General features: G+C 37.3%; 1 protein-coding gene across 1 annotated transcript; it reads left to right on the top strand.

Annotated features, from left to right (window-relative positions):
* Window positions 1-1,113: 1,113 nt before the first annotated feature.
* On the top strand, window positions 1,114-2,085 carry Tas2r42 (taste 2 receptor member 42). Its single transcript, XM_047549726.1, has one exon. The coding sequence runs from the start codon at window positions 1,114-1,116 to the stop codon at window positions 2,083-2,085; it is 972 nt and encodes a 323-aa protein (XP_047405682.1).
* The last annotated feature ends 11,384 nt before the right edge of the window (window positions 2,086-13,469 follow it).

The raw sequence follows: 13,469 nt of genomic DNA, 5'->3' as shown, positions 1-13,469 counted from the left end.
TAGCCTTGCTGTAATAAATTCAGCTTTCTTTCTCTCTTCCTTCCTTCCTTCCTTTTTTCTTTTTTACTGCTTCTTTGTTTTATCTGAAACACTTTCCTCCCTCCCTGTGAAGGCTAAATTGTCTGTATCAAGGCTGGATCCAAAATGAATTTGACATGTACAAAGGCAAAGAGCAAATCTGGGGGGGGCATATTTAGCCGTGAACATGTTGCCCTGCGATACCCAAGGAACTTTTAGAATGAAATCAGAGAAGATTATCAGTTATAGGCTTTAATTTCAGAAGAGTAGTTTCAGTTTTGGTGTCTTTTTTTGCATATTGTTTAATCAGTCCAAAATGTGACTTGTCAGTTTCTTTATAAATTCTAAATATCTTCAAGATTCAAGGCAAACATCGCTTTCCTTTTTCTCCCCCAGGATAGTGTTTGTGGTGAATTTTTCTGTGTTCATTTTTCATTTTATTCTTGGTTCTAATTGTTTCCATCTGCTGTCACTGTTTTATGGATTTCTTAGTGCTATCTTTTCTGTGGTAACATACATTGCATTTGGAAAAGGTCAGATGCAGATTATCCCAAAATGTGTTGATTGCATAGCTAAATCGTTTAGTTTTTTTTCCTAGTGCTTTCTATGAAAAATAACAAAGATATGTGGATCCAAATAGCGTAGTATTTCATTTGACAGGAAAGTACAAATTAGTGAAAGGGAATCTGGCCCAAATTTGCATGTTAACGTACTTGATTTTAACCTTTTAAACATTGAAAGCTCAAGCCAGGGACACAAAAACTGTTTGGTTTAGAATTTAGCAGTTCTTTCAAAGAAACAGAAATTTTTGCATGGAGCTATGAATGACTGCATTCCTTAGCAGATCTTTGTGGATTAAGATCAGGATTACAATAAAAGCAGAGAAAAGGATTTTCTATTCTTTCTTTTTTTAAGATAAAAGAATTTTCTTAAGCCTATTGAGATTGTATCCAACAACAAGCAGTTCTGATCAAGACTGAAATTGCACTAAAGCAATGAAGACAAGAACCAGAAATGAATGCTGTTCTGCAAAAATTTGATTATAAATTGACCAATGAGATGAAGTATTAGAAGTTTGGATTTTTTCCTAAGAATATGTTCACGGAATTGGGTTCAATGTACCTGGTGTTGTCAGTAGTAGAACTGGTCGTTGGAATGCTGGGGAACGTGTTCATTGGAGTGGTAAATTGTTTGGAGTGGGTCAAGGATCGAAAGGTCTCCTTAGCTGACAGCATCCTCACCTGTTTGGCTGTCTCCAGAATTAGTTATCTGTTGGTGGTGTTGTTTGATTCATTTATAACAATACTATCTCCACATTTTGGCTTTTATACAGCAGCAAGCTCCATTGCTAAACTTTGGAATGTGACCAATCACTTTACCACCTGGTTTGCCACCAGCCTAAGCATTTTGTACTTCCTCAAGATAGCCCACTTCTCCCACCCGCTTTTCCTTTGGCTGAAGTGGAGGATGAACAGAGTGGTTTTTGGACTCCTTGTATTTTCTTTGTTCCTCCTGACTTCTGATGTGCTATTGCTAGATAGAATTACTGATAGCATAGTGTTTATGTATGCAACAGGTAAAAGTAATCTAACTTTATATTTAGATGAAAGTAAAATTCTTGATGTTAAATCCCTGATTTTTCATTGCTTGGTTTCTCTGATCCCCTTTGTTCTGTCTCTAGCCTCATTGTTCCTATTATTTCTGTCCTTGGTGAGACACACCAGAAATCTGGAACTCGGCTCTGTGGGCTCTGGAGATGCCAGCACCAAGGCCCACAAGAAGGCCATGAAAATGGTCTTGTCTTTCCTCTTCCTCTTCATAATTCACTTTTCATTCACACAAGTGGCACCTTGGCTGTTTCTTTTATTTCATAAAAGCAAGTTAATTATTTTTTTTATGTTAGCATTAAATATCTTTCCTTCAGGCCACCCATTTATTCTGATTCTGGGAAATGGCAAACTGCGACAGACAGCCTTGCGGGTTCTGTGGTATCTTAAATGCCACCTGAAAAGAGCAAATCCCTTAGCTTTCTACATAGGTTTTCCAGAGTCCTTTATGAGAAAGTAACTTCATGAGGCACTTTGGAGGATCACTTCTACTTTTCTTCTTCTGGGTTCCTTTAAATATTGAACATGCCTGAACTCTTCCCCTGACTAGACTGCTTTTGATGATAATTAACATGGTGAGGAAACAGAATTTTAAAGAAATAATTTTTGTTTAGAGCATTGGCAGGTGATATTTAGTCTCAAGTATTATTTCAAGGAGTATCTAAACTGTTTAATTTTATAGACAAAAGATGTAATTGCAATTCATGAGGGAAGAAACACATAATTCTTTAGGTATCAAGATAAATTATAAACTTCAATAGTAGAAGATAGATAAAATGTTGATAGAAAATTAAATTACAAAACTAAAGCTGTGGGAGGGGTAGAACTGGAATTGAAATGGAGAAAACTGTGTTATACATATTTATAAATATGTCAGAATGAACTTATTATGTATAACTGTACTACACTAAAAATAAAAAATTAAAAATAAAAACCCTAAAGTTGTAATGGGAAAAACGTAACCTTGCAACTTAAATTCCTAACTTATTTTTTACTGTAAAAAATAGTTTATCTTTGTTATTAGCAGTCTTGTAAATTTTGGAAAGCAATGAGATGCTTATGTGAGAATAGGAAAAATACCTATGGTGTAACAGTGGTCCACTTTATGCTTTGAATATAGCCCTTGCTGCTCTACCACTGCAACTTATTTTTAAAACGGACATGTTTCTTTCTCTTCCTCTCTCCCTACTCCTGCCTAATCTCTCCCCGTCCTTAATTTCAGGGGAAACCTTTCATCCCCATCCTAGGCAGAGTTATCTGTCCTGGATACACCCACCATAGGAATGAAGTAATCCAGACTTTGGGGTTGGTACCAGATTCAGAAATGACTGTTTCCCAAATTAATAAGTGAATTACAACTCCAACAGAGAACACATGGAATGCAGTCTTTGAATCACTTCTTTAAAAGCCCAGGCCTGTTCCTGATGATGGGCAGAATCACAGACTTTGGGATAGGAGTCCCCTGTGTTTCTCCTTTGGTAGCAGAGCAATAAACCTTTTTCCTTTTTATCAAAACCATGTTCTCCTTATTGGATTGCATTGAAGACAAGGACTGAGAATTTGGCAACAAATTTGATGACCCAGATGGGACCCAAGCGCAGCCCCCTACTCCAGCTTTCTTGAGCAAGTCTGGCTTTCCAAGCCCCACTTCCATGCTAAGGATTCACAGTGCTGGTGAACTTGTTGAGAGTCAACTGTAGTAGAGTTAGCAGATGGGTGAGTTTTCCTCAAGTCAAACCAGAGGAGTTATTCCTGTGAGTAAAGGGAGGTACTAAGGGACCATCTCAGCACCTGATGAAGCTCCTTTTGCTTTGGGGAACTCCTGCCTTCTCTCTCTGAACACTACAGGTGGCTCCAACATGGTCTACTTTGAGAAAAAGGAAACTGAACTCAGAAAAGTCATGACAACTTTAGTCACTTGGTAAGATCCCCTTTTGCACACAGAGACCCTTGATTCCACACAACTGGTTCATCTTTGTAGAAAATCTGGTCCCTCTTTCTGGGGATATCTGTGGCATCATTCATGGTTAAGTGGGGCTTGAGAACCTAGGAATATGTATTCCCTTCGATCTGTTCTAGGTTCTCATCTCTTTATTGGTCTTGGGTTTGTGAATTCCCTCTGGTTGTCTATTTTGCTTGTATCTGTTAGCCCCTTTTAAGACATGGCCAGTACTCATTGATTCTATAGGTAGTCTTTTGGGAAAGATCTTGGTTGGTCAATTTAAAGGTTCCCATCTGTCCACCATGGTTTTGGGGGCTCCTCTTTGGTTGTCTCTCTTGATTTTTTTTTTATTTTGTATCATCTTGCAATTGGAATTGGTCTGTTAAAGGTAAAGTAAGTGGAAGAAATTTGTTCATGCAGGTCTGTCTGTGAGCCCTGGTTTTGATGACCTCTCTTGTTTGTTGTTTTGTCTGTTACCAGTCCTTTAAAATATGGGCCATGCTACATTGATCTTACTGGTAGTCTCTTTAGTAAAGAGATCTTTGTTGCGTGGGCTACCTTTAGGGATAAATCTGTCTAAGAGAAAGATGGTTTACTGTAACACAATCTATATTTTAAATGATTTTTCTGGATTATTATACAATCTTGAAGTTTAAGTTGGCCTATCAGGGGTAAAGTATATGAAAAGGATTCTGTATGTACAGGCATTTTTGCAGTTGCATTATAACAGATCTGAACCATCAGGAACTAAGTTGAAAGTGCCAAAAGGCATTGCCTCTGGTGTGCAAGGATAGCAGGACACCAGAAGAAAGGGTTAAAAAAAGGTTGCAGTCTTTTAAACCTAGCGCTGGTACACCCAGCACTGTTTCTCAACCTGGTTTCAGGCAGCTGCAGTTCATCTCATTATGGGTCAAGGACACCAGCTGTAAACGGGGCGGGGGGTGGGGGACCCCAGAAGAGTTGCCTGGACTGTAGAAAAATGTCCAAAGAAAACCTGGCCCTTGCCCTGCCTTCCAGCCCCTTTTAACCCTGGGGGTGGGGGTGAGGTTGCTGACCACAAAGAATGTTGCAGTAGGTTCCAGCACTATCAGATTATGACCTGGGAATAGGAATAGTCTCCCCTTTTAAGATCTGACAGCATACCCCATTTTACCAGGAGATACTCATCACGAGAGAAAAGTAATTCTTGATATAGTAGTATCTCATCAAACTAAATGCCTGTGGAGACTGGCAGAATAAAAAACTGCACCCAGAAAAGAAAAAGACAGAAATGAAGGTCAACCAGTGTTTTGTAGGCAGCCTCTGCAAGAGGATCTTCAAGGAAAGCCTAAAGAAAAGGATGGAGAGAACCTCCTTCATTGCATATCAATATATCTAGTGTAAGAAAAAGACCCAAAAGGAGTCTCTGCATATAACTGACCATGGGGAATTCACTTAAAGTTGATGACATTGTGATAAAGATAATGGAGACAGTCAGACTCAAAAATATCATGTGCTCCAACCTCTTGAATGTAACCTGGGAGAAGAAAGATAAGTCACAGTTTTTTTGTTTTGTTTGTTTTGTTCTGTTTTGTTTTGTTGTATGTACTGGATTGTCCAACCCTCTCCTGCTATGAAATTTGTTGTATAAATTAAGTGTACAAATAACATTCATAAGGATTATTTCAGAATATGAATTTAAGAAACTGAATATGCTTTTGCTCTTTTAATTTTATTTTGTATTTTCCTTTTCAACTTTATAACTGTTGGCTGTTAGTGTTTTGCAGAAGTATTGCTTCTAAAAAAACAAAAACCAAAACCAAAACAAATAACAAACTTGGATTAATTGAAATAATAAGTCATCACCTACAGGACAGTGTATAATGCTGACTTCCAGTACTAATACTGCCCCCATTTAAATGAAAAGGTTAACTGGAAAATGATAGATATTGAAGTTATAACATGTTACTCCCTCTTTAAGACTGATGAAACTGGCTTGCTGGATGTTTAAAACCAAAAACTTGGAGAGCAAAGTCAAGGAAGTAAAAGGGCCAAGGAAAAAGCAGCCAAGATTTTGACCCTCACTCTCTAAGGCCAGTCAGAATGCAGAGAGTGGCAGGAACCCTCTCTGGGCCCTGCAACTCTGGTCAGTCGCCCGATCTACTGATCAGGGGGATCAAGAGGACCCTAGGGAACAGGAAACCAACCAGGGCACATTCTACAAACAGGAGGGTCATTGGAGATGGAACTGTCCCTGATACTTCCAAGAGAAGCCACCACTGGTAGAGGCAAGCCAAAAAAGCCAGGAGGCTTTACAAATGTCCCCAAAAGTGATCTCTGAGAAATCTCAGTTGACTCTTAAGAATAGATAGGAACAATGTCAGTATTGACCAATTTGGTTTTAAACATCTGGCAGGAGAGTTTAGCCTAAAAGCAAAGTCCTACATGGACATTTAAAAGGAAAACATTGTTTTCTTTTAATGTAATTTAAAATGTATACTTGTGTCAGCCCTACCAAAAGTAAGTTAATCTAGAGACTATAAAGGAAGAATTCTTGTATGAGAGTGCCTAATAATAATGATCACAAGAGTCACAAATTTGTCCTGAGTTAATTTGAGTCTGAAGTCATAGACCTACAAATCTTCCTGATCTCCTACATTGATGAACTCGATCTGTTTTTCACTGATAAGATTATGAGTTACAGTCCTTATGATTTTCAGACTGGCTGAAATACTAATTGATTTTGTGCTAATTATTTATAAAAAAAAAAAGTAATTCTTTGCTCTCTTTATTGTTGTTTTAGCATGATTCCTGCTCTATGTATGCCTTGTCCAGACACCTGTCATCTGCCATTGTGTACCTCTGGACTGCTCTGAGCTGAAGTCCTTGACTATCCATGTCCCATCTGACAGAGAAAAAGGACTTTGGTTTACTTCCCCCAGCATCATTCCTTTTCAGCAGGAAGCAGTTTGGAGATGTGGTCACCCATTTTTCCATAGAAATAGAACGTAGAAATTGACAGTGGAGAAATGTAACAGTGGTTCCCTTTATTCTTTGAATATAACCCTTGCTGCTCTGCCACTCCCACTCATTTTTAAAATGGACATGTTTCTTTTGCTTCCTCTCTCCCTGCTCCTCCCTAATCTCTCCTCCTCCCTAATCTCAGGGGAAACATTTTTTCCCCATCCTAGGCAGAGTTATCTGACCTGGAGCACATACACCATAGGAATGAAGTAATCTAGACTTTGGAGATGGTACCAGAAGATCTCAGAAATGAGATCTCCCAAATTAGCAAGTGAATTACAACTCCAACAGAGAACACCTGGAATATAGCCTTTGAATCACCTCTTTAAAAGCCCCCTGTTCCTGCTGATGGGCAGAATCACAGCTTTTGGGACAGGAGTCCCCTTTGTTTCTCCTTTGGTAGCAAAGCAATAAACCTTTTTCCTTTTTATCAAAGCCATGTCCTCTTTATTGGATTGGTACTGGGGACAAGGACCAAGCTTTCAGCAACAGTAGCACAAAATAAAATAAATTACCCTTAGGTAGAAACTAGAAACACATGCTTGTAATGCTAATCTTTATCTGAATCTCTAAATAATAAACATTCTTTATGTCCATAGGTACTTGCTGATTTTTTTAATTCCATAACATATAATATACATTTTCACTGTGGCAGAAATCAATGCTTCTACCATGTTATGTAATAGAACTAAAAATAAGTAGAATTCTCCCTCAAGTCAGAAGCACACTCATATTCTGCTACAAGATCACACATCTTGAGAATGATTGTGCCTGCATTTTGTTGCAATCTTATCACTAGAATTCTTAGAGTAATAAATAGAAACAAGATCAAGAAGGGAACCACAGAAAGCAAAATTTGTAATAGAATAACAAAGTTACTGCAAAATTTGGCTGTGTATATGTGTAGATAGTACTGATGATGGTAATTTAAGTTTAGATATAGTAAGTATAAATTATGAATAGAATTAAGTTAGAGAAATTTACTATAAATTTTTCAACATGATGATAGAGATTATGACATTGTATAGATGACATACATGTGTATATAGTGAAATTCTTTAATAGGAAGATTTGAAATGATCTTTAAGGTATTAGAAAAAAGAAAAAGCTGCAATTAGGTCATATGTGCTTCTAGTTTGAACTTGATGGACTGCTCTAATGCTATGCACTGGATTAACATTTCCCATTCTTTTATTTAAAACTAAAATTTAAATACATCTGAGGTCTGTGCTTCTTCCATGTATCGATACTAATGATAATGATGACGATGCTGGCTTTAGAGATAACCCAGCATCTATTTTACTTGGTAATTTATATTTCATTTACAAAATAAAATGTGTATGTTATTTTGGATAGTAACTATCTTATAAAAATTATAATTATAATTATCTTGCCTTTGAAAAAGGTAATGTGCACATCAAACTGGATGCATTTTAGATTTAGGTACTGAGTTTGTTTTGTTATACAGATTTTTTTCATGTAAATTATTTAATTATAACCTTGTATTCTTACGGTGGCAACCCAGCCCACAGGAAAGGGTAATTGCAATTGAAGTGTGGTAATCTGTGTAAGTGAATGGCAAGTGAGATCAAATGCTACACCTCCACTATCCTCACATCAAGGCCTTTCAGGGGATTCAGCAGCACCCAAGCCACAATCCAAGAAGAACCTCTCTCAGTACATGCATTGCCAGGCCCATGCACTCTAGAGAAGAAAGACTGACATCATTAGATCTCGCCATGGGACCAAACTGTTGGGGACAGGTGGAAATGATCACTAGTTCTTGCTGATTGCCCTCTTCTCTCCTGCCAAATAAATGTTCATTTAAAGAATCTGGGTGTAATGATTGATTCTATTTATCCAATTAGGCAACTGTTAGAAGAGGAACAAATAATATGTTTCACTGCTGAAATTGACTTATCTCTGGTCTTTAGGCTTAGTTCTGAAGGCATTTGATAAGCAGCAATCAAGTACACCAAGGTATGCTTTCTTTAACCCAACTGAATATACAAAGCAGATAAAAATTCACATCTATATTGGTCTTTAAGAACAAGGCCTATGGAGGGAGGCGTAGGGGTGCTCACCTGTAATCCCAGTTGCTTGGGAGGCTGAGGCAGGAGGATCACAAGTTCAAAGCCAAAATTGGAAACTTTGGCCCCAAACAACTAAGTGAAACCCTGTCTCAAAATGAAAAATAAAAAGGGCTGGAAATGTGACTCAGGGGTTAAGTGTCCCTGAGTTCAATTTCTGTTTTGCCAAAACAAACAAAAAAACACCAGGGCTTATAGATTTCCTATTAATAGTGTCTCAGATGTGTCTATTGGTAGGTGACTTCTAGCAAAACCATGACTACATTCTGTCTCCTCTGAGCCCAGGTCAGGCTGTCAGAGGTGTTTACATCATCACACAGTCATTGCCAATTCTCTCACTCCAGAAGCTGGATGAGATGTTGTCTAGAGTTATTTATGTCCTATCCAGGACCCTATGACCAATCTTTGCAAGAAAAAATTGATGTGAAAAGTTTGTTTGATGCATGTGAAGAACATAAATAGTCAACCCTTTCTGTCTTCTTGTACAACAAATTGAATTTCACAACTTTAATGCATACACACACACACACACACACATACACCCACACAGAGTTGTAGGAAGCAATCACATGAGAGGTCAATGTTTTGTGTCAGTTGAGACAAAGTGCATTTCTGAATGTACTTTTTCAATATTCCTTGGAGGAAATGCTATTCTTTATTCTGGCAAATCATGAAATCAATGTTCATGAATTTTCTGATTTTAATTACATTCATCATTATAAGTTTAGACTAGTTATTTTGAATTGTCACTAAAGTATATACATTAATCCATCAGTATCTGCCCAACTCTTTTTTAATATACCTTATACATAGACACACAATAACACTTTCTCCAACATAAGTAACATTCCCGTTTGAAAAATGAAGCATATACAGGCTGTTCAACACAGGAGGTGAAAAAGATCTATAATTATATAGATTATAAGAAGTATGATTATTAACTTGGACTTTGAATTTCACTCATAGTGTATAGCATGTGATTTTTATACTTTGTGTCAACTTTTTGTTACTGTAACCAAAATGCCTGACAAGAACAACATAAAGGAGGAGAAGTTTATTTAGGGCTCACAGTTTCAGAGATTCAGTTCATGGTTGATTGACTCCATTGCTCTAGGTCTAAGGTGAGACAGAACTTCATAGTGGAATGGTATGGCAGAGTAACACCTCTCTGCCCCTACTCTGTTCATGGTAGTTGGGAAGGAGAGAGAGAGAAAGGAAGGAAAGAAGGAAAGAAAGAAAGAGAAGGAGGAGGAGCGGAAGGAGTAAAAGAGAGAAAGAGGCTGCAAAGAAGATGAACCCTTCCAGAGCACACCCCCAATTCCATTAGCCACACCCTACCTGCCTACAGTTACTACCTAGTCAGTTCATTAAAACTAGGATGGACTAATTAGGTCATAACCCTCATCTAATTATTTTACCTCTGAATATTCCTGCATCAACATAGGAATTTGGGGGGGAATACCTAATGTCCAAGTCATAATGAACTTTTGCAACCTTCATACTGAGTTTCTTCTTCAGTGAACTCAAGTGTTTAATGACTAATTCCTGATTGACTCATTTTCTCTTTATTTTTTTTCCTTTTTTTGAAGTTTACTGCTAAACCATGCCTATCAATGGAGCCTTCATACTTCTTTCAGTGTATTTCTGAAACATATCTCTAGGGTCCCTTGCTTCCCATGCCATGAAATCTAGAGTTTTCTAGTCATCTCCAACTCTCTGAACTAGGATAATTTCTTTTAACGTGAAATAGAACAAAAGTCCCCACATCCTTGGTGCTAGACCTACATTTAGAAGTTTTTATTCTGTCTGACTTCTGAATTAAGCCAGGAAGATTATAGAACAGCATAGATATTTTTTGAGATAGATACAAAAATCTTCCATAAGTTCATATATAAGTTGTAAAACTTTCTCTAGTTTTAAGAAGTTTCTTTCCCTTCTTGCTTTAACACTTGTTTCTTGTCAAATCTTACTTACTTTCTCTTTTTCTGTGCCCCATGTAGGATAAACAACTAACTTAGCATTTGTTCATTTAGCAAACAGTTATTGAAGGTCTAATGTTTGCCAGGCTCATCCTAGTCCATAAATTGGAAATTGGTCAATGGAGAACAAACAAGTCTCTTTTCTCATGGAGCTTAGATAATTGGTGATTAACGTTATTTTTTAACCAGAGTCAAAATGAATTAAATCAGGAAATGTATTGTCAGAGAACAAGTGAACAAAATCCTGTCTGGAGGATTTTGGAGAATCTTTGAGTTACTGTGGAGAATCTTTATACACTTGCACCTTGTGGGTAGAAAGATTTTTGCCTGGGCTTGAGGTTCTGTAAAGTACACATCAGGGAGCCCTTACAGAATCCAACAATGAACACCAGACTGATTAAATCAAAATCTTTGGGAGTGACTTATAGGCAATGATATATGTTTTAAAGCTCTCAAGTAAATTCTGATGTGCAGTTAAGGTTGAAAATCATTGTATTAGAACTACAAAATAATACAAATAATATAAAGTAAGATATGTTTTATTGCAAATTAATTTTTATGAGACAAAGAATTTTATCAAAATAAAAATTAACAAAAAGAAGAATCTCCCTCTCATTCTCCCACGACATCCTTTTGCTACTTTTCTTCCTTTTTTTTTCCCATGGCTAACTGAGAACCAAATAACTGTATAGGATAATCGGGCAGCTTAGCACTCATTCATTTAATGACTTACTGGAAACCAAGTTTAAAAATTGAGAAAAGTAGTTCAGTCAGAGGTATGGATTTGGTGCTACAGCATATGATCTTACATTATCTTCAAATCATTTCCCCTTTTCTGTTTCTTCAAGAAATCCTAAAAGTGTCAAGGTCCACGTCAATTGTTACTATCCTCATGAATAAAAATCAATTACTGACCATGTCTTTGTAGCACCCTTCAGGGTCATAACTAGATTTTGATCAAACTGTGATCACATTTAATAGTAAAAATGTATTTAAAGTTCCTTGTTCCACTACTGTGAGCTCCTTGATGTTGCTTCATTGCTTATTTCATGTATAACAGAATCTGAAATATGGTGGAGTTTATTTAATAAAACTAATAAACAATATGTATTATAGAGATTATTTTTAGAGAGTTTTATGAAAATTAAGATACTCAAATCCAAATGGCATTGAGTTTCAGTTAAGGAGGAAAGTACAAATCAGTGTAAAGAAATCTGTTTCATATTTGCATGTTTGCATATCTGACTTCCTCCTTCCAGATGTCCTTGCTGGTGGAAAATCGTTGCAGTGCTAATGTTGTAGTGCCAATGTTGTGAAGGTACACTGACTGTTTAACTTGGAAATCAGTAGCTGATTGAAAGTTATGTTAAAGTTTATCATTATGACTTTGAGACTGAATTTCTTGGCATATATTTCAGGTCTAAGGCTGGAATTAACATAAAAATGAGAAAGACTGGGTGCAGTGGCACACACCTATAATCCCAGAGACTCCAGATGCTGAGGCAGGAGGATGGCAAGTTCAAATTCAGCTCAACAACTTAGTCAGACCTTAAGCAATTTAGTGAAATCCTGTCTCTAAATAAAATAGAAAAGAGGCTGGTGATGTGGCTCAGTGATTACGTGCTTGTGGGTTCAATCCCCAGTACCAGAGAGAGAGAGAAAGAGAAATCTTTTGTGAAGATAAGTAAGCAGAATGTTACTTTGAGCATTTTAAATATAAAGTGAAAAGCATTGAATTGTTCTGCAACATTTTGACAGCAAAATTATCAGTGAAACATAGTGTTATCTTTCTGAATTTCTTTCTATGGAAATGCCATCTGTAAATGAAAATACTTTTCTGATAGTGGCCATAGGCGAATTCAGTCAGAATGCTGGGGAATGGGCTCACTGTATCAATTTACTTCATTAACTGGGTGAAGAGTCAAAAAAGCTCCTCAGGCAACTGCATCCTCACCAGCCTGGCTATCTTGAGTTAGCCATCTTTGGATAATGCTATTTAATTCATTGGTAATGATGTTATGGCTACTTCTGTATGCCATAAACTAGCAAACTAGAAAAATGAGCAAAATTTGTTGTTATTCTTTTGGACATTGACCAATCACCAAGCTCTCTAGTTCCTGTTCCACCTGACTGAGATGGGGAGTGAGCAGAGTGCTACTTTAGGTCTGAGTGGGTTCTGTTTCCCAACCTTATGTTAACAGACATGTTTAATAACTTCAGGATTAATGGACATATACAAGGTGAGAGAAATACAACTTGGTCTTTAGATGTAAGCAAAACTGTATCTTAACAGTTTGATTGTTTCCATTTGGAGCACCTAATCCCTTTAAAGGTCAAGTTCAAATACAGGAAAATATTAAAGATCTTCCCTGCCCTTGACCTGCTGTGACCTTCACACATCCTTGATGGAACATCTAACCTTGCCTTCTTGGTGGGTTTGGCTCACTCATGAGAACTCAAGAGTCATTCACTTATCTCAAAACTACCCCTCCCTTTCTTCAGGGATCCGGTCAGTCTTGGGAGGATGAAGTATCCTAGAGGGGATTACTAGGTCATACATGTTGTTTGAATGGAGCTCTCTGTTCTACCTTGTATTTAAGGGTCCCCATTACAAATAAGACTTTGGAGCCATACCTGTGAATAGGACACTGTGCCTGGGACTTTCCAGTTGGGACCCCAAAAAACTGCCCTGGGACTCCCCAGCTACATGACTTCAGGTGTTGGTGTTTCCCCTGATCTGGTGATGTATTATCTTCTCTTTCTTTCTTGCCTATCACTTTTGTTTTGGCTCTTGCTTCCATATTATTACTAAAATAAATGCTATCCTGTA

This window comes from Sciurus carolinensis, chromosome 4 (genome assembly GCF_902686445.1).
Source record: "Sciurus carolinensis chromosome 4, mSciCar1.2, whole genome shotgun sequence".
Lineage (NCBI taxonomy): Eukaryota > Metazoa > Chordata > Mammalia > Rodentia > Sciuridae > Sciurus > Sciurus carolinensis.
The sequence above is the reverse complement of the archived record's forward strand: the minus strand, read 5'-3'. Positions and strand labels throughout refer to the sequence as shown.

Bases quoted from the DNA above. Each gene is read 5' to 3' on its own strand.
- Tas2r42 (XM_047549726.1), top strand. From the start codon at position 1,114: ATGTTCACGGAATTGGGTTCAATGTACCTGGTGTTGTCAGTAGTAGAA.